General features: G+C 41.3%; 1 protein-coding gene across 2 annotated transcripts; it reads left to right on the top strand.

Annotated features, from left to right (window-relative positions):
* Nucleotides 1-2984: 2984 nt before the first annotated feature.
* Nucleotides 2985-17020, top strand: PTHLH (parathyroid hormone like hormone). Of its 2 annotated transcripts, XM_069491026.1 has the most exons (6): nucleotides 2985-3194; nucleotides 3685-3776; nucleotides 5409-5644; nucleotides 6180-6302; nucleotides 11916-12338; nucleotides 16533-17020. In XM_069491026.1, exons 4-6 carry the CDS (start codon nucleotides 6199-6201, stop codon nucleotides 16540-16542), a joined length of 537 nt encoding a protein of 178 aa, XP_069347127.1. In that variant the 5' UTR covers nucleotides 2985-3194; nucleotides 3685-3776; nucleotides 5409-5644; nucleotides 6180-6198; the 3' UTR covers nucleotides 16543-17020. The 2 variants fall into 2 exon arrangements, with proteins under 2 accessions (XP_069347127.1, XP_069347129.1); XM_069491028.1 differs by lacking the exons at nucleotides 2985-3194; nucleotides 3685-3776; nucleotides 5409-5644 and adding an exon at nucleotides 5693-5986.
* The last annotated feature ends 10966 nt before the right edge of the window (nucleotides 17021-27986 follow it).

Genomic DNA, 27986 nt, shown 5'->3' with positions numbered 1-27986 from the left:
CACCGAATGCAGCCAGAGCAGTTATATACCGACACGGGTTTCAGGGATTAATAACCGTCTCCATGCCCTCAAATCAGTCCTTGAAAGTGCCACCGGATTCTAAGAATCCAACGGAGAGAGTTGGCAGACAGAATTTCGTTCCACGTCCCTCATTTCCTTTCCTCTCCCTCACCGGCCTTGGCTTTGCGGATCGTGTTAAATGAAATAAAACAGACGGGCCCCGGGGCTCCGGCAGCGCAGAAGTTCGCGGGCGCGGGGTAGGCGGGCCGGGAGACAGCGAGTCCCCGGGCTGCGGGAGGAGGGGAGTTGTCCCTCCACACCCCGTGCGCACCGGACAGGGCCGGGCTGGGTGGGGGTACGTCTGCCCTGCCCCACCCTTCTCTCCCCTCACCCCCACCGGGAATTTATCGTCACCGTCTGCCTAGAGTTTATCTCATGTTTGAGTCATAAACTGACCTGGAGGGAGAAGGAAGGGGAGGGAGAGCCCCGCCCAGAGGAAGTTCACGCTGGCCCACGGATCCTGTCCTTGGGTCGCACTATGCCCGAAGCTTTCCCTCACCCCTAGCCGGATGCGGGGCTCTCCCGACAGGAGGGGCGCACGCTGGGCCTGCCACTCCGACAGATCCGGGTTCGAAACCACGCACACAACGCGGCCAGAAGGGACCGAGCGCAGGGGCCTCAATAACACCGCTCCGGGCAAAACACGGATTCTGTGCGGCAAACAAGAGTCCAGATTCTTAGGGAACGGAAGCCCAGCGAGATGGGGGAAATGTATGTAGGCCCGCTAAGGGGCTTCCCAGGCCTTTGAAGTTTCCAACAAGCCTAAGGTCCCAGGGAGCCAAGCCTGCCCCCTGCCTGCGGATCTCGTCCCACGTCTGTCGCAGGAGGCGGGGGGGGGGGGGGGGGGGGGCTGATAAAGATCATCCCGTTGTCCTAATGCCGGTCTTAAAACCCCAGACCCTGCCCTAAGAGACTCCAGCCTCCCCTTGCTGCACCGAGAGTGTATCAACGAGGCCAAGAGACTCCAGAGAAGGAGCAGCAACTTTCACGCTTGCTCTCCCCAGGCCTTATTTCTGACAAAAATTCCAGGAAAGGCAGGCAGAGTCCGAAGACACCGTAATAACCAGCTCAGAGCGAAGCAGACACAACACCCCATCTAAGTGTGGGTGTCTGGTTGCCTTCCTGCCTGAGAGGATGGGCATCTTAGTCGCAGTGCTGCCTTAGGGAGGGACTGCGAGCTGGCGGGTCTTGCAGGGGTGGAAAATGGAGTTAGGGAGGTAAAAGGCTTTCCAGGGTCCCAGCGACGCCCCGGGACAGCGCCTTCCGGGCAGCCCCAGCTCAAAATTTAAGAAAGAGCTATTCCGTTCACTGGAGAGCTGGGCCATGGCCAGGAGGGTTCTGTGGCACCGCCTGAGATCAGTTTCAGGTTGAAGGGTTGTCGTCTGAGCCAGGTGGGGATTGGAACTCTCTCTGTGGTCTCGCACAAGTCCAGAGCTGCCTATTTCAGGAAGCCAAAAACTTGACCCAGCAAGGGCACATAGCAGGCACCAGTCCAGGAGAGGAGGACTGGTACACTGCACATTCTTCTCTCCCTCTCTCTCCCTCTCTCTCTCTCTCTTTCTCTCTCTCTCTCTCACACACACACACACTTCATCCCTAGAGAGACGATTCCTCAGCTGTTTCAGTGGGAGGCACACCAGTGCTTGGCCTCAAAGAACTGGTACCTAGGACCCTCATTTCCTGAAGACTTTCTCCTTTCACATTGGCTTGAGCTCCTCCCCGGAAAACTGCTTCCCTGTTGGGCATTCTGGTCCTGTCTGGGGGAAGCTGAACATTGCCCAGGAAGTAGGGAAGGGTGAGGATGGATGTGAGGCCCACTTTTCCATGGGAGGATCCCATGAGCCTGATGCATCTGTGGGCACTCCTCCCTGAGGCGATTCCTCCAGATGGTAGCAGCCAGACTGCTCCTGGACAAGACAGCCCCTGTTTGAGACTTATTCTTATACGGATATCCTTACTTGGGGTTTAAAGGCATTACACCCTTTTTTCTTTTCTGCTACACTGTGGTCACTTGGCAACAGCCCCGTCTCAAGTCTCCATCAAGGCAAGCCACGTTCTAATGGAATCAAATGAGAACATTACTTGAGCTGATTACGCAACTTCTCTATGTAAACATCCAAGGAGTTTGGAGAAGAAAAGGGATGAGTTTAGTTGTTTGATTTCAGAGGATTTGAGAGATAACACTTGGAGCTACAGATTAGCAAATGTTAAATCTGGATGTTTATTGGTAATAAGAGAATTCCTGAGCCCAGGTGCACTGGTTAAAAAGCTATAGATACTTACTTGGTTTGTAATGCTTATTTTTTTGCTGTTTGGGCTAAGGAGGAAAGAAGGGAGAAAGATGAAGAAGCTAAACATAAATAGTAGCTAATTTTGTTCTAAATTTTAAGAGGAAATATCCCTGGAGATACATATCAACTGGTTATTCAACATAAATTGAAGAATAAAACACTTCAAAATTTTTAAACCTCTTTTAAAATTGGGATATACTGTAATAAACTGCCACTGGGGATGGCAAGATGGAAGTCTGGAGCTTGCTCAGGGGCTAGGCATTCGTGTAGGTGTAGATCTCACAATGCAAGCTGTCTTCACATGGAAATACTTCAGATTAAAGGCAGGCCTTCAAATCCTCCCATTTGCTAAAGTGCATTTACATGACAGCAAGGCCTAAGCAAACATTTAGCCTCTATTGGCACTTATTCTATTCCTAAACCTAAAAAAAAAAAAAAAAGAAAGAAAGAAAGAAAAGAAAGAAAAAAAAAAAAGGACTCCTACCATGTCTCATTTACAGTCATGTGTCCTCAGCATTAAGGAGGTTACTTAGTTATATTAGGAGCTAGATTATGATGTCAGAAAACATCATTTTCAGGAGAGAAAAAAGTCAGGATCCTGGGTATATATTGGAGAGAATTTCTATTGAAAGTAATAAGCAGGGCAGCTTGAAAGAGATACCTGCTTTCTAATGATTGCCTGTAGTGGAACAGAAAAGTCTCCTTACAAGAAGTTTTTGATTCATTTAAGATTTAATTTTACTTTTCTGAAGAACAACAAAAAATATTTTTGAAAGAGACTGCTAAGAAGATCTCCCTTCTTTGGCCAGAAGAGCAGAGAGAAGATTGTAAATCAAGGAAAAGGTGAAGTAATAAATTAGGAGAGAACTTTGGTATTCTGAGTATATAAAGACTATTTATTTTTCCTGTGTCTATATTTTCTCTTTTTGTGGAGGAGAGGAAATTCTAAAAATATTTGATAGATGTTTTGCCATTAACACCAGAAAAGTGTGTGAGGAAAAAGAAAGGAGGGAGGGAAAGGAAGGTTAATTTTGTTTAATTAGTAGAAAAAGCAACATAAATCAAAGCAGTCTATTGATGCCAGTATTTAATTTATAATGTTCTGAGAGAATAATGAATTTATTTACATCATAAGTGATTTAATACTTTCAATTTGATTTTTGGTTTAACCTTTTATTGGGGGAGGGCTGACTTTCATAAGCTTCATAGTTTGAAACTTGGCTAAGTACCTTTGGATTTTTTATTGTGGAAGCAAATATTATCATTTTAATGTTAAACAACTTGCAAGTATTAAATGGCTCATTTGTGATGTACTTTTTTTTTTTTTTTACAGATTTCTCCCTTCAGATCTAACTATTACATTAAAGCTCCTGTGTCTTTTTGGAAGGAACTTATTATAAATCAGAAAGTGTTAGAGGTTCAAAGGTCGACATTTCTAAGTGCTGATACTTTGTCTTTTCATGCCATGCAAACAGGTCTAACATTTAGAAATTCTTAAACGTTCAAGGGAAGTTGTGGAAATTCCCAGAGATTTTTTTTTTTTTTCCAGTGGAAGGAAGCCAAGTTTTTCAAAGTATGGCGTTTAAAGTAATCAACTGAAGGAGATAGGCGTTCTGGAAGAAGTCCCCCCCCCCCCCCCATCTAAGTAGCAAACGTTAACTGCTAGCTAGCTGCAGTGAACGAGGGGGAAAAGGGGCCGAGATGAACAAGGGTAGGTGAGAGGGCGCTATTTCACCCACCCTTGGTAAAATCTGTGGAGCATCAGCCGGAAAGTCGGGCTTTATAAAGGTCAGACTCCCTTAATCATATCGACTCTCTAAATCACACTAGCCTTCTAGAGAGTCATGAAACCTACCAGCAGGATTGTCTAGAAGACAAACATCCCTGGAACGGTTCCGAGCCACCAGCGCTCATTTCAGAAAGAGAGAAGAGATCCCGGGGCGGGTACCCACACTCGCTGCAACTCTTTCCTAGATGATACTACCCAGTAATTCACAGCAGTCTTTCTCCCCCCCCCCCCCCCCCCCGCCATAGAAAGCTATTGGGAAGAACCCCCCGCGCTCCCTTCGCTTCTCTAAGGCAGAGCAACATACAGCGATAGTTCCGCTACATCTGCCGGCCCAAGCGACTCGAATACAGTCATCCTAGAATCTGTAACCCGGGACTTTTGGGGATAGGGAGGGAACAACAGAGTAGGGTATCAGAGAAAGGGTGGGTCAGACTCCTGACGATGGGTGAAAAGGGCTGTATGCACGCCCCGTCCCCCTCCGCAATTCAAAAAGGGTCTCCATCCTATGCGCGGGTTTTCTTGAACGGGCTCCAGATGTCCCCAGCTGTTCTGAGAGCAAGAAGTGGAATCTCGACCTGAAGTCTGAAACCGTTTTTTGCTCTTCCAAGGAAACGATCTCTCCCTCCCTAGCCAATGTTCTCCACTCGGCTTGTCCCAGGAAAGGGCCAGGGAGGAGGGTGCGCATCTAGTGCCCCAAACTGCCAAGAGAGGTCAGAGTTCCTTAAAATCACAGGCCAAAGTCCCTGCGTCCTCTCCGCCTGGGCTCCCAGGCCCCCGCGGCCCCCGGCCCCCGGCCCCCGCTCCTAGTCCTCCTCCTCGCCCGTCCGCCCCTGGCGGTCTTGGCGCCCGCGCGTCCAGCCAGGCGCGCCTGGGGCCGCCGGCTGCCAGAGGCGGTCCGCACGCCCTCGGGGACCTCGGCTCCCGGATCCGCGGCGCAAGCTGGAGCCGGCCGGGCGGGGAGGGAGCAAGCGGATCCGCCCACGCCCCCGGCCCGGGGGATGGCGCAGCCGGGCCTAGGCTCCGGGGTGGGGCTCTGCAGTGCTCCGGACAGCGCCGGGGGCGGCTGGGCGGCAAGGCGGGAGGGGGGAGCTCCGCCGCTCGCGGCGCATTCCGGGCTCGGGGCTCCCCTCCGCTCGCTCCGGCGGCGCGGGGCCCGCTTGGGCCGCCCGTCGCCGCCCCCGCCCCCCGCGCGCCGGCCCGCGCCCTCGCTCGCCCCGCGCGCGTTCCTAGGGCGCCACCTCTTTGCGACTCGCTCACTTCTCCCGCAGGTTTGCCTCAGAGCGTGTGAACATTCCTCTGCTCGGCTCTCAACTCGCCTCCAACCTGCGCTGCCCGGCCAGCATGCCTCCCCGGCCGTGAAGCGGGGCTGCCGCCGCCCCTCCGCGCCGCTATTGACCCGCCCTCGCTGCCACCTGGCCCTCCTGATCGACGACACACGCACTTGAAACTTGTTCTCAGGGTGTGTGGAATCAACTTTCCGGAAGCAACCAGCCCACCAGAGGAGGTAGACAGACAGCTATGTATATATATGTGGGTCTCGCTACAAGTGGCTCTGGAACAAGAGGGCCTGGTTCGCAAAGAAGCTGACTTCAGGGGGGAAACTTTCTTTTAGGAGGAGGTTAGTCTTGTTCCACGAACTCAGGAGAGCTGCTGGCCAGATTAATTAGACATTGCTATGGGAGACACGAAAACACACTATTCATCCTTGATGCATATATAAACCATTTCATTTTCGCTATTATTTCAGAGGAAGCGCCTCTGATTTTTTTTTTTTTTTTTCTTTTTGGTCTCTTTTTGCCTGTGTGGTTTGGAAAAAGCACGGTTGGAGTAGCTGCTTGCTAAATAAGTAAGTGCGGAGAGGCTCCAGAGAAAGTGTTGTGTTGTTTTCTTTTTTTCTTTCTTTTCTTTTCTTCGCAACTTGGGAGATGCCCCTGATGCTGAAGAGGCTATTTGAGAGCAGGCTAACAGGGGGAACGGAGTCGTGCAAGGAGATGGAGAGTCTGGACTGACACTTCGGGTCCCTTTCCACTCTGTTGCAGGTCCCGAGCGCAAGAGGATATGATGCTGCGGAGACTGGTTCAGCACTGGAGCGTCGCGGTGTTCCTGCTGAGCTACTCGGTGCCCTCCTGCGGGCGCTCGGTGGAGGGGCTCAACCGCCGGCTGTAAGTGCCCCATCCTCCCCTAGGCGCCGGGTTAGGGAGGCTAGTGGGACAGGCTGCCAGGCTGGGACGCTGCCGAGGGCTCGCAGCGGTCACCGATGCTCCCCGCCCGGGTTAAAAGAGAGGGGCCGTCCGGCTACCTGCCGGGGGCGAGCCCGGGTCCTCCAACCTAGCCGGAGAACCGGTTGAACTTCAAGGGGAGACAGGCAAGAGACAGATTGTGTGTGTGTGTTTCCATAAGAGGGAGCGTTTTACAGAATCTCCTCTAGGGAAAGATCCTCTACCTCTAGTGAAAGAAAAGGATTACTTTCAGAACCCGGGAAGGTTTTGAAAGTCGGAGGAAGCTGAGGGATCGGGGACATATGGTCTGTGCGCGCGTGTATATATACATACTGAATGTGGGTGGCAGTTTGTGTGTGAAAAGCAAACTCCTTACATCTAATTTTATTATGAATGACATAATTTTAAGCATATAAAATGGGACCACATTACATAATGAAAGCATATTATATAATAAAGTAGTAACAACTTTGCGGTGGCACGACTCCAACGTTAGTATTGATACAATTCAGGAACCCTAGAGCGTTTGATTACAAACTGAGTTTTAGGTGTGGAAACTTTTTTTTCCCACTTGGAACTATTGCTAGCAGTTCTTTAATCTGGAGTCAAATATTTGCATTGTAGACTGGAAACTTGTATTTTTGCATTCTCATTTGGTGACTCTTTTAAGGATAATTTCGACTTTGAAATAATCATACATCCAAGTACACCCGAGAAATATCACTATGTTGTATGACTGAAAAGTTGGAAGAGTGGGAGAGTAAGAGTATCTTAATAATCCGTTGGACCTAGCAGTTCATTAATGTGTGTAATACCATCTTTGAGTGATCTTTAAGCTGCGGACTCAGTGTTCAGGATGGGAAATACTATAAGGTTTTAAAATTGAGAAGAGTTTGACTCTGGAGAAGGAATTAAGGAGAATTTTTACACTAACAATAAAAACAGCAATATCTAATATTTACAATCAGGTTCATGGTGCTTCCTTGTAAATTCCCGAGGGTGTACAAAAAGGCAACTGTTTTATATGTGCCCCTGGTCTATTATTAAAGCAGAAAATCCTTAAATGAAATTACTTTAGACATGTCTGAACCTTGGCACCAAAATGAAAATCTATTATGAATCTCCTAAGGCAAATTGTGTAGAACATTGTACTGAAGATAAAGCTGCATTGTATTCTTCAACGTTTTGCTGATGTATTTCTGAAAATTGTCTTCAGACTTTTTGCTCATTTTGGAACTTGTGTTAAATTCAATAATTTAAAATCCATATATAAATACAGATGAAGACTACATTTTTAAAAGCACACTTAAATACTGCATTTATTTGGCTAAGAAATACTATCTTGGAACAGGGCCAATTTTTTCTTTAAAGTTGCTTAAGAAATACCTGTTTTCTCTTTTGAGAAACAGTAAATGAGCCATGATTAAATCCACAACTACAGCATAAAAATACTGCTAAGTAGTCCTAAAGGCTATTTTTAACTCTTTCTTTGTTGCACCTTACAAAATACACATCAGAAACCATTTAGCAGCCAGAGACTGTTATAGTTTTGTTTGTGGGTGAAATATAATATTGTAGTTAAACACTCACACTCAGCAGATGGTTATAAAACTACCACAAAACATTCTCATAGTTAATGGGTAATAGATCATCACATTACAACCATGGTTTTTCAGGGAGGCTGAAATCATCTGTAGATGAAGATGTTTCATCAAATTATTATAGCCAAATGGAGTTTAAAAAAACAAGTCATTATTTTTGCTTTGCTGCCAAGTAACAGTAAATTTTGTGTGCTAGACAAAACAGTAGTCTACTATTACGCTAAATCAAGCCAGTTTCTCAAAGAAATTTTAACATATAATCAAACCATGTTACTCCTCAATTTTGACACAAAGTGTTGGGAAACTGCTTTAGAAGTATAGATTTTTTTTAACTAGGTGCTAACTTCTAATGGAGAGGAATCTACTGGGACAAGATTTCCTAAACCATGTGAAAGAGGCAATTATAAGTTGTATGTCTTCTGGATCTGTTAGTCCAGAGGATTTTAATTAATGGAACTAGAGCATGATCAAGTTGGATATTGGAAAGTGAGGCCTATGGATGTTATTGTGCAGATGAACAAGGCTTTGGGCAGGTGGCTATCTCTGTGTTTAAGTGAGAGAGAGAACCCCAGCAGCTTCAGAAACCTGAAACATCATTGGCTGATTTGCTTGGGAGCCAGACTGGGTCTACTCCACTTAATGAGAAGCGTAACTTTTGACTGAGTCATTTGGGTTGGAAGGGACTTCTGGTGAGTCATCTTAACTCTAACACCCTAACCCTGTCTCTTCTATGTACCACAAAATTTTTCTTCTCAAACACAGAATCCTTCTTTCGGAGGAGCCCAGCATCAGTACAAGTGTGCTGCTTTTTCCTGTGCTGGAAGAGGAATTTCCATCACTGTTTATGCCCTCTGTTCCTTGATAGTTTCTTAGAAATTTAATCTTCTTCCCTGAAAACTCCCTTGAGAGTGATTTTTCTTTAAAGAGGAAGAGCTATGTTTTGACAGAATTTAAAGTTATCTGTGTTAAGCATTTTCCCCAAATTTTTGCACTTCTTTTTTTATAATAATCAGAGGAGAGCATCACATATAACATACTTGTTTTTCCATTTTGGAGCTTAGGTATAAAATAAATGGCATGTGAACCATTGTGCTATGTAACATTTACAGACGTACTTAATAACAGGCTATTATTCAGGCCATATTTACAACCTACATATTTCAGAGTTACCTAATTGAAAACCTCCTTAATTTGAATTTATTACTCAGTATCTATGTACATCTAGTTTGCATAGGTCCAATCATTTATTCCTTTGTAAGTTTATGTCTTATTTTGGAAATAAATAAAACACTTTATGGGCCTTATTCCTTGTTGATGGTAAAGATACCATTATATTTTAGATCCTCTAATGCAGTTTCCCAATCAGTTTCATTCTTCACAATATTTTAAGTGCAGAAGTCTTGGAAATACTAGGTAAATTATCTAACAGCATTTCAGACTTAGCATTTAGGAAAACTTTTTTTCTAATACACTGTTACCCCTAAACGGTAGATGGAAAGCTTTGTCCCTCACAAGAGATGTACTATTTTAAACTGGACGAAGTTGTGCCATATTGTAGGTTTTTTATAAAATAGAAGGATAGAATGATTACTGCATTTCCCATGAGAACCATCCTGGGAAAGTGCAGCTCTTGAGTTAGGAAGGCACAGTGACTCACAGTTGACAGGCTGGCCATGATGACAAGCGTATATGCCTGTCAGAGGGGGCATGAGCAATGGTGGCTTGATTAGAACAGACTAACCATTAAAGTTTTGGCTTCAAGTTAAGCAAGAATGGGCTATATTATCCATTTGGAGAGCAGTACAGATGAGGAGGGTATCTGCCAGGAATTGAGAACAAAATAAAAGCCCCAAATACTATAAATTATTACTGATTAAGAACTTCTTTTTAATGTGACATTTTGCTAAAAGATACTTATTAAACTGCAATGCTTCTGAAATATGCAATTATATCAGTCATATTCTTTAAACATGTTATTAGAGAATATAAATACATTGTACCAAAGCCTCAAACTTGTAGATTAAAAGTTTCCAGAATACTAACTATGCCACCGAGTAAGTGAATTTTAATCTAGTCACATGTGGCACCTTCAAAAAGGAAGAGAGACTCCTTCATGCCTCATTTAAACCAGGCTCCTGTTAAATTCCTTTCCATGAAGTCATGTCTTTTTTGAACAAGCTACATGGCTTAAAGTCAGTCCACACACTAAAATACTAGAAGGAAGCTGGCATTCCGGCTAGAAGGGCTGGAGAAATGATGACTGCATTTTCATCTCTTGCTCTCTTCTTTGGCTCATTCCTCCAGTGATGATCCAAACTTAGGAATCTAAGTTCCTTACTTTGGTGATGAAAATGGACTTTTGGGGCAATAGGCTTGGTCTTCAAGGAAACTGATACATTTCTGTCCAATTCACCCATTGTTATGGTGGTTTTATCACCCTATGCCTTCCCATTCTTGTTCCCTCAACAGAGGAACATGTTGAGACTTTAGCTTTGGCTTTGGCCGGAGAAAGGACGGAGGAAATTATAAAAGCAATCTTGGTTTTAGAATCAGAAGACCTAGTTTTTGGAGCCCCAGCTCTGCCAGTTCTCATTGTGTGAACTACGGCAAGTCATTTAATCTCTCTGCATCTCACTTTCCCCATGTCTAAAATGGAGATAATAATGCTTTTTATTATTGTCACATTTCTCTAAGGAGTTAAAGAAGTTGTACTAACAAAAGCAACAAGGGACCCAGACACCATTGTGTCAGGGAAGTAAGAATACAGGGGATACAGCCCTGTGAACTGTCCTCCCATGCTTTTGAGGATGAGCCAGTTGGAGGGCTATTCTGACCGTCAGATTGGAGTTAGGTAAGAAAGAGTTGAAGCAGGCATGATATGACTGATTAATGTATGCATTCCTTAAATATGGCTAATAATGTACACACAGAATAACAAAAGAATACATGATGGACATGGAAGCAAGAGTCAGAGTGTCATCTAAAAGGATTGATAGGGAATCAGTTCGTTATTTTTCAGTAAATTTTTGTTAGAGTGTTGTTTAAGTAGAAAAATCACTTTATATTTGTTCCTAAACATATTTTAAGATAAAGAGAGCAAGGAGAAAAGTGAACTTCTCAGTTGAGTACTAAGGATAATACTCTTTAGAATCCTAAATTTAAAAAAAAATCTTGAAGCACAGAAGAAATAGAATGATCTCATTTAATTTAAGCACACAAAGAAACCCATTTTAAGGAGACCACCCACTGCTTCACAGAAAAATACTCTTTCTGACGGTTGGCCTTCAAATACAGGTTCCTGGTAGCCAGTAGTCTAAAATGTTAAAGTTCAGCCTATTAGTCAGTTGGTTTCCTAGACAGGCTTCACTGCTCACTTCATCCTTCAGCCTTTGTTTGCTTTTACTCTTACAGCTTGCAGTTCTTTGAAATTCAGTATTATTATTATTTTCTTAATGAGGCAACTGTGTGTGTGTGTGTGTGTGTGTGTGTGTGTTTATAGGCTTGGGAGAGTATTCAGGTAAAAGCAGTCTCCTTTTTTATTTCCCAAGCTGGGATTTCTGGATTTATTGCCCTAGAAGAACTCTGAAAAATGTGAAGAGATGCTGGTGGTTTCTGTCCATTTCTGGGCATAACTGAAGCATAGCATTTGAAATTGGGAGGAAACATAGAAATCCCTGACTCTGGCCCCTCCCTTTCATACACATGAGGCCCATGAGGCCCGAGAATGTTCATCCTCCCACCTAGTAAGTGGCAGAACTAGTAAGTGGCAGAGCTGGGACCTGGGTCCACCCACGGTCCCCTCCCTGTGCCGCCAGCTTGCTCCGCTTCCACTTGTGTCCTGTGTGGACCAACTAGAAAGCTAAAGGGATTTACTCATGTCTTTGTTGCCTCTTCCCACAACTAAAATTTAACTGTTTTATTCCCCTCCTGGTATTTTTTTTTTTTTTCCTTACAGCAAAAGAGCTGTGTCTGAACACCAGCTCCTCCATGACAAGGGGAAGTCCATCCAAGATTTACGACGACGCTTCTTCCTTCACCATCTGATCGCAGAAATCCACACAGCTGAAATCAGAGCTACCTCGGAGGTTTCCCCTAACTCCAAGCCCGCTCCCAACACAAAGAACCACCCGGTCCGATTCGGGTCCGACGATGAGGGCAGATACCTAACTCAGGAAACCAACAAGGTGGATACGTACAAAGAGCAGCCACTCAAGACACCTGGCAAGAAAAAGAAAGGCAAGCCTGGAAAACGCAAGGAACAGGAAAAGAAAAAACGGCGAACTCGATCGGCCTGGTTAAACTCTGGAGTGACCGGGAGTGGGCTAGAAGGGGACCACCTGTCTGACACCTCCGCGACATTGCTGGAGCTCGATTCACGGTAACAGGCTTCCTGGCCCACGGCCTCTTCCTGGTGCTCTCAGCTGGGCTTTGGAGCCTCCCTTCTGCTTTGCCTTGTATTTTTTCCTCTCTGTCAGTCGCCACACAATTCAAAAGCTTATGACAAGCCAGAATACTGTCTACCTTAAAGCAAGGTCCCCTTACTTATCCCCAACACACATGCTGCGCACGCGCGCGCTCACACACACAGGCTCTATAGCCCATAATCTTTCTCCACCATCACCAACCCCAACACCCTTTCTTTAATACACTATTAAATAATTCCATCTGTTATTCACGCTTCAGAAGCTAGTGACCATCTTCACAACTTGCTGAAGAGGTGTATTTATTCCCCCACTCTCACACCTTGGCAAACTTTCTTGATAGTTTTTCATTTCTTTCTTTTTCCCACTTCAAGGGAGAACACAGAAGGATTTAATGTTATCTACAAACACTGCAGAACAGTACCTTACCATCAACAGTTCTGAGCCATTCACATTTTTTATTTAAGTGTATTTAATTAAATCTTAAATTTATTTTAATTTAAAGAAATTAAATTATTTTTGAAACACACGCTTTAAGTTTGTTTAATTAAATTTAACTCTGGTTTCTACCAACTCATGGAAAAAAAAACAATGGTTTCTGAAAATTTTGCAATATTGCCTTGGAAGGATATAAGTTTTTCTCACGTATCTCTTTGTCTATTGGCAAGTTGAATAATTTTTCTAGGGTAATGCAGTAAGAATAATAAAACTTCACACTTACGTGGCTTGTTTATCCTTAGCTCACAGATCCAGTTAATAATGACACTCAGACTTTGGAATCAAAACAACTTAGGCTCACGTCTTAGATCTGAACTTATTAAAGTTCACAAGCTAGGGCAAGTTACTTAGTCTTTCTAAGACTCACTTTTGTCTTATGTGAAATGAAGATAATAATTGTACCAACCTCATAGAGTTGGGTGAAGATTAAATGAGATATTATATATGAGTTGAATGCCTATCATATATAGTAAACACTCAATAAATGGCAACATATTATTACTCTGGTGCTTTTAGACCTAGCTCTGATTGTGCCATCTATATATATATAGATAGATATATATTGGAGTGGGGGTGTCTCTGTGAGGCAAAAAAGGGGGCAAATACTCATTTCATCTTATGAAATAAACAATGAAGGCATTCCACAGCTAAAGAACCTGAGTAGCTCTTGGAATTGAAATAGGTAGCCCTAGAACTGGATTTATTTCTCCATTTCCTGATGCTTAGACCTGCGCTATGTCCTCACTGCTTTTTCATCATGATTTCCATTGATAGGACCTTGTTTTGTTTTTTACTTTTCAGTACAGCACTTCTATGGGGCTTGAAAGAAAGAGGAAAACAGCACAAGAACACATCATATGCAACTAATGATGTCATTATTTAAAGAGTCCCCTGTTACTTCTTCAGTCCTTTCCTCTGACTCTGGTTCAGATAGAGTTACGGGGTGATATTTCAAAGGGGGTTTGCTACTTACCATTATTTCTCTCCTTGAGTTAAGTTGACAAACCCATCATTAAATAGCATATACAATATTAATAGCAATTAGATTGGATAAGAAGTACAGCTTCAGTAATCAATGGGCAGTGGCACTAGAAAAATCTTTAGCACAGTGAATAACCTATTCATGACCTATTCTGCAAACATCTAATGGATCTGTAAGGGGTAACAAACCCTATAAATTCTGGCTCACAGAATATATTCAGTGTATTTTAACTGTACATATTCATAACACAAGAACTGTACTTTATTGCCAAAACCTATTTTTATCCATTGTCTTACTATATATATGAATTATAAAAATAGAAGTATAAGTAATTCTTAACAGTTTTTATTCATTTAAAATTTACAATGCTCTTTAAGTATCTAGAGAATTGATGAAAATCAATACTCATCAATTCTTATGCCCAAAGCTACCCTTAAGTTAAAGTAGGTTTAGTAGGCAGTGGCCTAATCAAATCCAGACGTAGGACTGAAAGAAATAGAAGGTTTCTGCTTTTCCTTTCTCTTCCCTGTTTGTGAGGGACATTCATGGAAAGAACTGTTTGTTTGGCAGCCAGATGTTGGCACTCTCCCAGTACAACCCAACAGAGGTGCAGGGAAGAGTGGAGAAATTTTGGAGTGTATTGATGAGAATGTATAGGGCCATGTAAATTTTGTAATCCAAATAAAATCTTTTCAGAATAACTGTTTTAAAGTTTTATGTGACCAATCTTTTATTAATGTCCTCTCCTTAGTTTCTTTGTATTATTATACGATGATCTGAGAGGTCTAATGAGATGGCAAACATGAACTTTATTATAATATATGCAGTATTTTTTTAAGGAAACTACTGAGGTAAAATTATCTGTTTCCTGTCACATGAACCATTCAGTGGAAAATATATATCTTTAAATTTGGGGAATTACATTTTAGAATTTTTGACGCTGCAAATGAGAGATCCAGATACAACCAGATTCATTTATTAGAAATCATATGTTTTGCCTTGGTAAATATTGATTTAGAAAAATGTAAAAAGCTTTTCAGGAGTCAAAACATCTAGGCCTCTAAAGTGGTCTCATACATACACATATAATAAACATACACGTGTACTTGTAGGTCATGTTATATGGTTTACTTGGTTATTCCAATATGTGCCTTTGTTAAAGGAAAGATTAAAAGGAAGGAGAACAAACACACTGTCTGGGCAGGCTGAAATATAATTAAAAGATTTTTCCTTGGTCCTTTAACTTATTTCTTTTTTCTTTCTAAGGATTTAATATTTCAAAATATTATTCATTCTCTCTTTGTGTTATTCTTAAACTCAATTTACTTAATACCATTTAGTACAAAAACATTTAAAAATCAGTACAGTACCCAAATTATTGAGTTTTTTGAGGTCATCTTTTTGGCTTTATACATAACATCCATCCACATCTATCTACCAATTAAAATTTTAATCTTAAACTCTTCTTTTCTCTGTAGTGAGGAGCTATTTTAACATTCCAACCAAAACCATTGGTGAAGGGGTCAGTTTCTTAAGACATGAAAACACTCTCAATGCTCAATTTGCTTTCCTTTCCTCAAGCTGCACATAAAACTTTGAAATTGTTAAGAATTTGCTGTTTTGTAGGTCTCATACCCACACATGTCCGCCGTGTAAAACTGCCCACAACCCTGGCTCCTTAATCCAATGACACAGCCAATCAAATTCCATTCTATAGTTGTTTCCTGAGAAAGGAATACATATTCACTGAAATGGACCACACAAAGAGAAGAGAAAGGGAAAGAGAAAAGCAGAGGAAACTGTGCTAGCCCGTCTTAAAATACTGTCAGTACACTATTTACATAGTTTAGAAAAGGTGTCAATCCCAAGTGATAACTTATTCTGAATAATAAAACAAACAGTGATGTGAAATACTGCTCTTTTGTACTTTTAAATCAATTTATTCTTATTCTCTCATTTAAAATAGATTTTTCCCAATCCTAATGAAGCATCTATCGAAAAAATCAGCAGAATGGAGACAAATGATCCTATTTTAGCTTTAGCTTTGAAAACTAAAATTCAATAACTAGTATTTAAGGACAACTAAAGAAATGACAGATGTCAGCCTTTCATCAACTGAACATACTCTTTACACATCCTTCCAACCTTCACCCAAAGTCCCATACTTTCACAGCCCTCACCACAGTCCATTATGTTAGTGAGAAATTGGCCAAAAGACCACCTGGACAAAATAAACTTTGGATCACCCAAATCAGGTGTAACTGGGGAATAAACTTCTAAGCGAGTTGTATGTTATGATGGATGGCCCAACCTAGCCTTATTTCCAGATTCTCAAATTTGTCCCTTCTTTTCCCAAAGAAGGCCAGCCATGGAAAATCCTCACAGGGTCTCTTTTTTTCTGACAGAGCATAAGTAGAAACTCAGGCCCTTTCCCTTTCTGCACCTCATTGATCACTTAGTCGGGTTGAAGACCCTGCCTGCAGCAGAGGTTTCGGAGAGTCAGGTGGATCCCACAGGGACCTCCTATAGGAGATTTTTATAAGAGTCTCCTGAATCTCTTTCCACTGTGATTCCGTGTTCCTTAATTTATATCCTTTATTTTATATGTCTTTTCATTTGTAAGGAAAATTAACCTGTTTTCTCCTCTTCTTTCTCTTCCTTCTTTTTGCAGGAGGCATTGAAATCTTCAGCAGAGACCTTCCAAGGACATATTGCAGAATTCTGTAATAGTGAACATATGGAAAGTATTAGAAATATTTATTGTCTGTAAATACTGTAAATGCATTGGAATAAAACTGTCTCCCCCATTGCTCTATGAAACTGCACATTGGTCATTGTGAATATTTTTTTTTTTTTGCCAAGGCTAATCCAATTATTATTATCACATTTACCGTAATTTATTTTGTCAACTGATGTATTTATTTTGTAAATGTATCTTGGTGCTGCTGAATTTCTATATTTTTTGTAACATAATGCACTTTAGATATACATATCAAGTATGTTGATAAATGACACAATAAAGTGTCTCTATTTTGTGGTTGATTTTAATGAATGCCTAAATATAATTATCCAAACTGATTTCCCTCTGTGCATGTAAAAATAGCGGTATTTTAAATTTGTAAAGAATGTCTAATAAAATATAATCTAATTACATCGTGACTCAGGGTGAATTATATCATTTGAGATTTCTGGTAGAAGGAACATGATATAGTTTTTTAAATGCTATTTGAATACAATCTTAAGTTTAATATGTTTATATTGGTACATATTCCAACATTTCCACATTAGTTTTTAGTTAAAAACCGCTTAAAGTGCATTTTACCCAATATTTCAGTTCAAGTCAATAGCAGCATGGCTGAACTACCTAGACATTACTTTATAAAGTATGTTCAATTTGAAGTGCAGACAGGGGCAGGCAGAAAAGCAGCAGAGAAAAGTCAGGACAAAGGATTAAAGAAACTTAATCCAGAGAGTCAGCCAGAGCTGAAAAAAGGGAAAGAGCTGGGTCAGGGACTCAAAGGCCATTGATAATTTTTTTTTTTTGAGACAGAGTCTCGCCCTATTGCCTGGGCTAGAGTGCCAGGGCGGACGTCACCCTAGCTCACAGCAACCTCAAACTCCTGGGCTGAAGCGATCCTTCTGCCTCAGCCTCCCAAGTAGCTGGGACTACAGGCATGTGCCACCATGCCCGGCTAATAATTTCTATATATTTTTGGTTGTCTAGCTCATTTATTTCTATTTTTAGTAGAGACAGGGGTCTCACTCTTGCTCAAGCTGGTCTTGAACTCCTGAGCTCAAACGATCACTCCCACCTCGACCTCCCAGAGTGCTAGGATTACAGGTGTGAGCCACCGCGCCGGCCAGGCCATCCATCATTTTAACCAATGTAAAGTTTAATTTGAGAGATCTCACTCTTACTATAACAACCATAATAAGCATAAAAGAGCTACTTGAGAGTTTTGCCAGTTAAGGTTCCTACCAGAGAAAGGAGAGAGACTCGGGTTCAGGAGATACGTGACCACTCAAAAAGTTCTCAAAGGTGAAGGTTGCTTTCCTGTGATATCACAGTTCTTGGAACTCGATTGCAAATAGCATGAGTATAATGCCATATGGAATCCCTGTTCCATTTTGAATATCATCCTAATTGTTCCTACCTCTATGTTCAGATGAACACACAAACACATTTCCTTCTACAGAATTTTTAACTGTTTGGAGCTTAGGACAACAATAAAAAACAAAACAAAAAACCTATGAATCAAGCAAGCACATATTTAGGAATATAAGCAATATACTGTTCAATGCCTATTAAATATTTGGGGGGTGCACAAGAGATAAGAATGCTGTTACTGCCTTTGAGACTCTCACTCCAGTACGTAGACTATACACGTGTATACATGAAAAAACTACATGCTAAAATGATCTAAAATTATGTGAATGTCTAAAAAGGGGAAATAAAAAGAAACACATACAGAGAGATTAATGAGCCAGGCATGAGTAGGATTATGTTTCTAGGAGGAATATACTAAGATTGAACTTATTCATGTTTTTACTTGAGTCCCATAGCCTTCAAAATAGAACTCATTTTACATTTTTTGGTAAGAATTTTAAACCTACATTAGTAGGCAAATAAGAGAATTTATGCTTAGCTTCCCTTATGAATTTGCTGGAGATGGTTATTACACCTAAAGACTATTTAGAAGTTTAAGGCCAATACACTAACCCTATATAAAGCAAGTAATTTGGAGCACCTTAAAACCACATTTGGCAAAATTCCACCTGAAATTCTACGCCTTAAGATTGCATCAAATCTTTATGCGATGTTCACATGAAAAATGTTTTTTTAAATACTAGCTTGGTAAATACTTGGATATTAAGGCAAGAAAGCATCAGATGCACCTTTAAACGCAAGTCATCTTTAAGTTTCTCTTCACAAGTAGCCTGTTCCTAAAAAGAAAGGAGGGAAGAGGAACTTGGGGATTTGTAGTTGTCAATTCTTACCAAGCATTGTTGATACCATTATTGCCCGTCGTCATACCCTGGGTCCTCTAGCAGGGATAAAGAGTACAATCATGGGATAAGAGACAGAGTGTGGAGATGAAGCAAAATATCTTTGAGATAAAAATGTCATTTTTATGAAAGAAAAAATGAAATCCATAATTTAAGTTTTTAAATGTAAATTAAACTCTTAGCAAATTACACTCTAAGTGAATACAGCTTATCCTTAAGTAATGTTTATAAAGCAGTAACAATTTAAATAAAGGCAATTTGGACTAAGTATTCTGGAATTGAAATAAAACTTAATCTACTAACAAACCATTATCTTCCTCACATTCTACTCAGACAGAAATTTGTTACTTATGGATGTTATGGAGGCCTTCTTCAAAAGCCACGTGGCAACACTTATGTGTGAAGAGCCTATTCCTTTCCCCTGTGTTTTCTTAGCCATCGTTGTAAAACAAGTGCGTTTTAAAGCATGTGCTTAGGACACAACTAACGTCTTCAGAGCTACATTGTTATGAATCAAAATCAGTTTTGACTGATTGGTCTTGAAACATTTAAAGTCAATATTGACATCTTCTTTCCTTGTTATAAAAATTAGTTTGGAATGTAGGCCATGTCAATCTAAGAAATACGGAGAAACTGAAGATTTTCTTGGGAGAAAGTGTAAACATAACCTTGGTGGTTAAAAATTCAGTTTTGATTTTCCATTCCCTGTTCCTTGTATGGTATTGTATGAATTGAGCAAAGCAGCTATTTAACTTCCTGTATTTGCTGTTCAAGGACAAAAGGAGTCAATCTTTTTAAAGTTTAAAGTGCTCTCTCTAATGTTCTTTATAATGGACACAACAAGAACAACAAAGTCAAGTACGACTTCAATACCTATTTTATAGTCAATTCATTAAATAACTCCCAACATATGGTTTAAGACTACAGTCCCCAATCCCCAGTCGGTGGCCTGTTAGGAGCCAGGCCACACAGCAGCAGGTGAGCCAGCAAAGCTTCATCTGTATTCATAGCCGCTCCCCATTGCTCGCATCACCGCATAAGCTCCACCTCCTGTCAATCAGAGGTGGCATTAGATTCTCATAGGAGTGTGAACTCTACTATAAACTGAGCATGCCGCTTATGAGAATCTAATGCTGATGATCTGAGGAGGAGCTGAGGAGGTGATGCTAGCTCTGGGGAGCAGCTGCAAATACAGATTATCATTAGCAAAGAGGTCTGACAGCATGATAAATGTAATGCACCTGAATCATCCCCAAACCATCCTTCAACCCCACCACAGTCCGTGGAAAAATTGTCTTCCATGAAACCAGTCCCTGGTGCCAAAAAGACTGGGGATTGCTGGTTTAAGAGATACCCACATGTGCTTAAAGAATTCAAGTTATGGCCTTTTGTAAAAAATTCCAGAGTCCTTATACCATCACAGTATATTAACTTTCAGGTAATCTAGAATTTAATTTTAGAGTAGCTTACAGTTGAACTGCTGTTTTTCCCCATTTGGTCACAAAGGCCATGGGAAAACAGAACCAGCTGTGGACAGAAACAATGTACTCAGAGTGCTCATCTTCTGTAAATGGTGTGCACTTTTATTGAGAGCTCTAAGAAGGCGATGTTCCTAGCAGAGCCATTAGTCCTTCCTCAAATAAAGTGTAAAAGACATTCCAAGCACAAATGTTTGCCATTTCCTTTCATGTCATAATCCAGAAGGTGTTCAGTACAAGACTATTATGAGAGATTCTGTTACACAGTTAGCAAAACGCTGCCATATGATAAGTTACTCGTAAAGACTCAATTGAACATTTCAGCGGAGGTATTAAACACCAGTAGCCACTGAGATTCCAAAGGTGAAAGGTATTACTTCAAAGAATTATATTATCTTATGTCCTAGGTTTAACTCCTGAAGAGAAGAACTATTTCTTCCAAGTTGTCAACATTACTTCTCTAATTATTTTGTGAACTTGTTAAGAGAAGGAACCTTGTTTTCAATATATACCATCCAACACCAGTAAACAGCATTACTTTGGTTGAACACAGCAGGTGTTCAATTGATATTTGCTGAACAGAATTTAAAAATTCTTTCAGTTTCTGGATGAATCAACTGAAAAATGGAGTTACACAAAAAATGTGCTGGGGATAGGAGATGGATCAGAATTTTGAGTATTGCAGACTCCCATGGGATGTCCTTTTCTTATTCAGATAACAAGCAGCTTAGAGAATAACTGCTCTGAGTTATCAACTGTTCGCCAGAGTGCCCTTTGTTTTTCAGCCTCTGGTTTAATGGAAACTTTTCCAGCCCTGTAAGTACAAGAAGCAAGGGTTTGTGTTGAGTATACAGCAACCTCCCAGAGGAAGGGAGGAGAATTTAAAATATCAAGTTTTCTTCCTATGAATACACTGTACAGAAGTTACCCACAGGGCCCAGTTGTGCAAAAGAGGCACACTGCTATTTTGACAGAAGATTAATGTACACAGTTCCCAACCAGAGCTACCCAACATCGAGATGAGAACATTCACATCTCTGTATAAGTTCCTAATATGCTCACATTTACAAGTGCAAAGCATAACGGATATGTTTTCAAATTGCATTTTCATTAAACTTCAAAACATCTTCCAAAGAGTTTTCTTACATTTTCCTCTAAACTGGAAGGCATTCATAAATTGGAATAATTACAAAATATGTCACCCCTAAAAAATGGATTGTTTTAATAATGGTGACTCCTACTCCTTGCCAAATCTACATTGCTTTGGGATCTGAAAAGCAAAATAGTCCATCCATCTTCCATTTGAGTAAGGTAATTGGTGGTCACAATTCACTGGGTTGTCATTGAAAAACTGCTGGGAAGTGGCTCTTTTGAGTTCCATGTTCTGAAAAATAAATGCAAAACAATAATAAATCATGCCACCTTGGGTTTAATAACTCTATATTCACATTACTCTTTCTCTCATTCATCAAGAGTTTTAGTAGAACCCTAGAGTCAATGTAGAATACAAAAGAATACATTGAAGAGTAGTATCCTGGCTACCTGCAGGTGAAAGAAACTAGAAGCAGGCAGTTTTCCTTAGGGAGAAATTTTTTTTTTCTGATGACACAGTAAGATTCTTAATTGCCATTTTTCCCAAGAATTAGAATATGTGTTTTATAACAATGGTATAACAACTATTATGTCAGAATAAATTAGCATAGTGGCAAGCCAACAAATAGTGGAGCAAATATTGTTTTCTATGAGTTTATTATACACGTGTTACATTAACTAATTTATACTGTAATCTATCTCATTTAATCCTTCCAACCATCCTGTGAGGAAGATAGTCTTTGTCGCCATTTTACAGATGAAACAATTTTGCATTGACAGATTGGACAACTCGCCCAAGATCACACGGTTTGTAAGTAGTGGAGATGGGGCTCAAAGCAAACTTCAGCTGACGCAGCCACAGCTTACAAATGTTGCAGGAAAGCTTGGTTCAGATGAAACATCTTTTAGACAAAGCTATTTTGTTTTGCTGTCAGCAAGTTCAAGGCAATCATAAGTCTGAGACAGTGCTACTTTGCTTCACTTCTCTGCTTCCCCAGGAGGGCATCATTTTGCCAGCTCCTGTCCTTCAGGGCATCTTCTAAGGCTGACTGCCACCTTAGATTCCACAAAGCTCTAAAATACTTGCTCGCGCTCTCTCTCTCTCTCTGTGTGTGTGTGAGAGAGAGAGAGAGAGAGAGAGTGCGCAGGAGCGCCAAGAAGCCCAGGTGTTTGCCCAGGCCCATGAATGGGCAGCTGTTGCTTTAAAGGGAGCGTGGCAGAGGAAGGCAAGGGAGCCCTGGCTGGCAGGCGGGCATGTAAACGTATACAGAGAGCCACTTTCTGTAAGAAGGCCAAAACAGATTTAAAATGGGACCACCTCAGAGATGAAATCTTTCCCCTCCTGTTACCTCTCAACCTGCTCCAAAACTCCACTATTCAGTTTTTCCGAGTCTCACCCACCGTCCCCCCCTTCCCTGGGGTATGCTGATTTTCTGTGCGAACACTTGGCACATGGCAGAGCCGTTTTACGCCTTCATTGAGCAGTCAGAAATAATTTCAGCGGCTAATGATTTCCCCGGCAAACGGACGTGTGTGCCTGCTGGGCGCCCTCCTCCAGCCACTGCCCGCACGGGCCGAAAGGGAGCGTGCCCTCAGCGTTTCTTGTCAGTGGGCTTTCATCTCTGGGCTGACTTTGGGTGACTTATGTATTTATTTCTACATTACATGGAAAAGAGGAGAGAGAAAGTTTCCACTGAGATGGACTTGCTTAAGGGAAGAAGGATGCCTTTCGTCACGGGAGGGCGCTGTGGAGACAATGGACCAGGACTGATTCGGGTTTCAGCCTTTTTCTCACCTGGAAATCAGCCGGGGGTCAGGGGGTGCAGGTAATGGAGGTGCCTGCCGGCTTGACTTGGGTTTGAAAGCACCATGCGCTAAAGCCGCTTGAATTCTCCCCAGATCCCTCTCCCGGAGTCTGAAACTCTCTACTTTTTAAGATCTGTTACCTATTCTTCCACTTGTATGGCTTCCAATCCAATTGTGAAGAATCGTGCCCTCCTCAAAGCTGTGTCTCCATTTTACACTAAGTGAACCGTTTAAAGAGATACACAACGAATTGTATATTTTATTGCCCAAAGGAAAACACAAGTCTTAGGATAATGGTTGAATGTACTTTATTGACTCACTGAATAGGGGGGAAAGATACTTTTACCTTTTTAGTTAAAAGACCACCGTGTCCCTAAAATTAGCGAGTTCTCATTACATACTTTCCAAGAATCACACAGACTCATCCGCCCAAGCAGTGAAGGCTACTCCCTGAACCTAAAGGCAGATTCAATTCCACCTGCTCCCGCAGATAACCACTACGCTGGTTATCTGACTCTCCCGATAATCATGTTCTATGGTGTCACAATCGAGGCAATTAGGAAGAGAAGTAAATGTCAAAACAGATTATGTTAAACAATAGGCAGTCTTGATTCCAGTTTGATTGTTGGGCCTGCAGTTCACATATTGCTTGGTCTTTCTAGACACGATACTGAATCCACAACTGTTTATTTTATCTCTTCTTATTCTCTATACATTTTTAACCTTTATTTCCTATTGAGTTTATGTTTTCCTTTGAGGGTGGGCACAGAAGCAGCCTACCTATTGTCTAGTACATATGTATCTCATTGTTTGGGAGTGACTAGATCCCTTGGAAACATATTGGTTGAAGTTGGAAGTTGCATTTGCTTACATTCAATATAGACTATAGTTTAAAGCAAATCCCAGTTTCTATCATCTTTTACTTTTTACTGTAGTTATAATGGCAACAACAATAATTTCTCATGCTTTAGTGTTACTGTAGCCAATCACTACATAAAAAATATCTATGCAGAACCAAAATTAACCTTGGGTACTCTATAATACATGAAGTATTATTAAATCCACAAATGCAAGCTTCTAATGTTTTACATTCGTGCAATATACTTTGTAGCAATAAAATTGCAGGACTTTCCTGCTAGCTGAGAACTAAGAGTTCCAGAAACAGTTCTAAGTTATATATGAGCAAGCTAAGGTGGGGATGCTTTTCTGTTGTTTCCGAGGAAGTCCACACAGCAGGTGCCCTATCTGACATTCATCTCACACACTTAATAAACATCTCTCATGTGTTATGTCCAGAGGACACAGAGACAACTGAGGCATAGACCTGATTTCAAGGAACAAAGAGATTACCTACTGTAATCAAATTTAGGTAAGCTTTCTGCTGGTATCTCCTGGAATAAGGAGGGGAAATATTTCTCCCTCAAATACCACACCCCTTGTTTAGTGAACATGTGTTATTTGTCTTCCTAGTATAGGAAGAATATTTGTGCTTCCAGTTGAAAACTGTGCAACTAGACTCTAGAGGAAACCCCTCTGAATAATCAGGTTCTGACACTGTGGGAGCTATTTTACAACTCAGTGACTTGTAGGTAACTGAGAGTAATGCAAAATAATGCTTATCTATAATTTTTTCCTGTTTGGTAAAGGTTTCAAGGAGTCCTCTGGCACGTGGCCCCTAGGACCATAGGTTCTTTGGTCATTCTGGATGACTATATCTTCAAGTGCTGTCCACCCCTCCAGCCCCAACCCAACAATACACTGCAGAATGGAAGCAAGATCAAGAAATACAAGCTATGGGAGCCTGTTCAAATCAATCATCTTTAAATGTTTCTATAGAGGAGAAGCCATATGCTGTGTGGGGGAAGAATAGAGAGGGAAAATTCTTGAAGCAGCCAGCAGTTAGCTTCCCTTTTGTTGCCTGTGAACAGTTTCCCTTCAGCATCACATTTGCATCCCCAGTTGAGCAAAAGAAAAGCCCTGAAAATGACCAGCCTCAACCTCTTTAGAAAGCAATTTAACGATCCATTATTGTCATTCAGGCATGCCCCGTGGAGGTCTCCCCTACTCCCCCCAAGATGCCTATCATTCTTCCATCACAATCATAACACCCCTCAGTTTTAGAAACACAGCTCGCTCTGTTCTGTCTACTGTGGCTTTCCGTGATTTTCCCTACAGAGATTCCTCTTACATTGTATGTTAATTGCCTGCCACTTTTTTATATCCTGGCAGACTGTAAGCTCCATGAGAGCTGTATCTTTTGTTCCACCACCAGCACACGGCATATTCTGGCCAGTATGGGGTGCTCAGTAAGAATTTGTTGAACAGATATGAATGTGTTACCTCTAAGATGTAAGATCTCTAAAGACAAGGAGCTTCCCTACCTCACATCTTTTACTATAGTTTTATCAGAACAGTGCCTGACATTATATGTGTGTGTATATATGTGTATAATCGTTAGTAGTAGCATTCCTCTTGGCTTTCCCGTGGGGAGTCTCTGATAAACCACCCTCATGTTATGGGCACTTATCACCTGGGTTCTGTAAGCTGAACTGCCCACCACCGTTAGCATAACCATTTGTTCACTTACCATTCATATATCCATCCATTCAACAAATTACAGTTTACTTGTTTTCAAACAGATTATATGATTTATTTACTGGAACATAAATTATGCTTGTAGGGCTACAATTTCCAAAGTCATTTCTTTTCTCCTTTTGTTTTCCTTGTTCATCATTCTGACCATATCCTCTGATGAACTGTAGCCTTACGTTGATTTCCTATTACACTTTGAGTCAAACACAATTTTCCGAATATTTCTTTCAAAAGGCCTCTCCCAGCTTGACTCGCCCTCTCTGACTGCTTTCATCTCCTCCTCTAACCTAGCCTTCACCTTCCAGACCAACTAAATTTATTGTCATGTGGTTCCTTCCACGGGTTCTTCCTCTCCTGGCTGTGAGCCTTTGCTCAATTTTTTCCATATCTATGGAACAACAACCAAACCACAACTTTCTCCTCTTTAAATCACGGCTCAAGGACCAGCTGCTCCAAGCAGCTTTTCCCCACCCATCTTCCAATCCATCAGATCATCACTGACCCAGACTGCTACCACAACATAACCTTGAAATGACTGAATTTATAAGTATGGTATGGCTGTCGTCCAATTTCTGACTACGTCAATACTAAAAGGCCTAATCTCAGTATTAATCAATGTTAAATTTGAAAAGAACCAAAAGAAATGTGCAATAGTCGTTTTACAATTAGCATTGTAAAATATAGCATTTTCAAATGAAGACAATTAGGTATACTTCATTTGAGTTTAAGGAATTTATTCCCTATTTTGTTCCACAAGGGATTGGAGAGAGCTTATAGTAACATAAAATGCAATGACAATTAAAAATAAATAAATATTAAGATCAGGGAAAGCGCAGACAAAATAAAATAGCAAAATTATGGAGAAAATTAGAATGTAAATAATCATGCCATAACTCCATGGTTATTAAAGTTGGACTCCCATTTGGCTCTGATCTTCTTGCACTAAGATTATTAATTATTAAGCCGTATTTTTATTCAATATTTAAAGTTAACTCCTCCTCTTTGAATGATATGAAAATTATCAGGTTACTGCTACTTTCTGGAATTGATGCAATAGTGTAACATAGATTAGTGTTTCCAAAATTGTTTTATATGAAACATAGTCCCAAAAGACGTGGCATGAAAAAAGATGCCTATATTCAGTTTGGGAGGCTTTGAGTAAATTCTGCAGAAAAGAATCCTATCTAACTTCATTAAAACCCAGTACTTCCTAAACTTACTTGAACAGAATTCCCCCAACCTTTTCCCCACATAATACCTGTCAACACCCCACAGAAGTGGCTTCCAAGTGGCTCACTTGGAAAAAACTGGTGCAGAACAATAATAAAGACATCAGAACGAAAACACCTTAAGATGCTTCAATTGTATTTGTAATGTTTTAGTTTTTAAGCTGGCTGGTGGGTATATACGTATTAATTCCATACTTCTATATACTTTGTGATGTGTTTGGTACATCTTCTAATCACAGAAATGAAAACAAAACAACATCAACAACAAAAAAAAGTCATCCCTCTCATGGAACTGTAGGTCCCAGCAGCTTGCCCAAAGCCTTGAGCAGACTGAAAGGGGCGCTGACTTTAACTATGTAATTGCCTCTATTGCATGCCTCGTTTACAATCTTGAATAATAATAGTTGTTACAGTGACAACAGCAGCAGCAGATGCTTCCTGAATACTTAGTGTGTGCCAAGCCATCTTCTCAAGGATGTACTTCTATTCATTCATTTAATCCTTATAACACCTCTGTGCAGCAGTGGTGTTAATATCCTCACTCTGCACATGAGGAAACTGAAGCATAGAGAGTTAAGGAACTTGCTGCAGGGAAGGGGAAGAGCTGGGATGCGAGTCCTGGCAACCTGGCTCCCGTATCTACCTGTTTCCCCACTGTCCTGTACTGCCTAAATCCTATTTGATGCAGGGCGGTCAAGGAAGAATTCCCTGATGTGGCGACATTTGAGCAAAGGCCTGAAGGAAGTAAGGGAGAGAAGCATGCGGTACCTGGAGGAACAGCATCCAGGCGGAAGGAATATCAAGCCAATGTCAGTGAGGTAGGTCTGTGCTTGCGAGTTTCAAGAACTCATAACATATGCAACCTTGCATAAGCAACACCCTGCCTCACTCTCCAAATTCCACCTGTGTTCATTTATCCAG

The sequence above is a fragment of the Eulemur rufifrons genome, chromosome 16 (genome assembly GCF_041146395.1).
Source record: "Eulemur rufifrons isolate Redbay chromosome 16, OSU_ERuf_1, whole genome shotgun sequence".
Taxonomy (NCBI): Eukaryota; Metazoa; Chordata; class Mammalia; order Primates; family Lemuridae; genus Eulemur; species Eulemur rufifrons.
The sequence above is the reverse complement of the archived record's forward strand: the minus strand, read 5'-3'. Positions and strand labels throughout refer to the sequence as shown.

Excerpts from the sequence above, each read along its gene's own strand:
- PTHLH (XM_069491026.1), top strand. The coding sequence starts at position 6,199 with ATGATGCTGCGGAGACTGGTTCAGCACTGGAGCGTCGCGGTGTTCCTG. Across the intron at positions 6,303-11,915 it reads GAGGGGCTCAACCGCCGGCT|CAAAAGAGCTGTGTCTGAAC; the intron begins GTAAGTGCCCCA and ends TTTTCCTTACAG.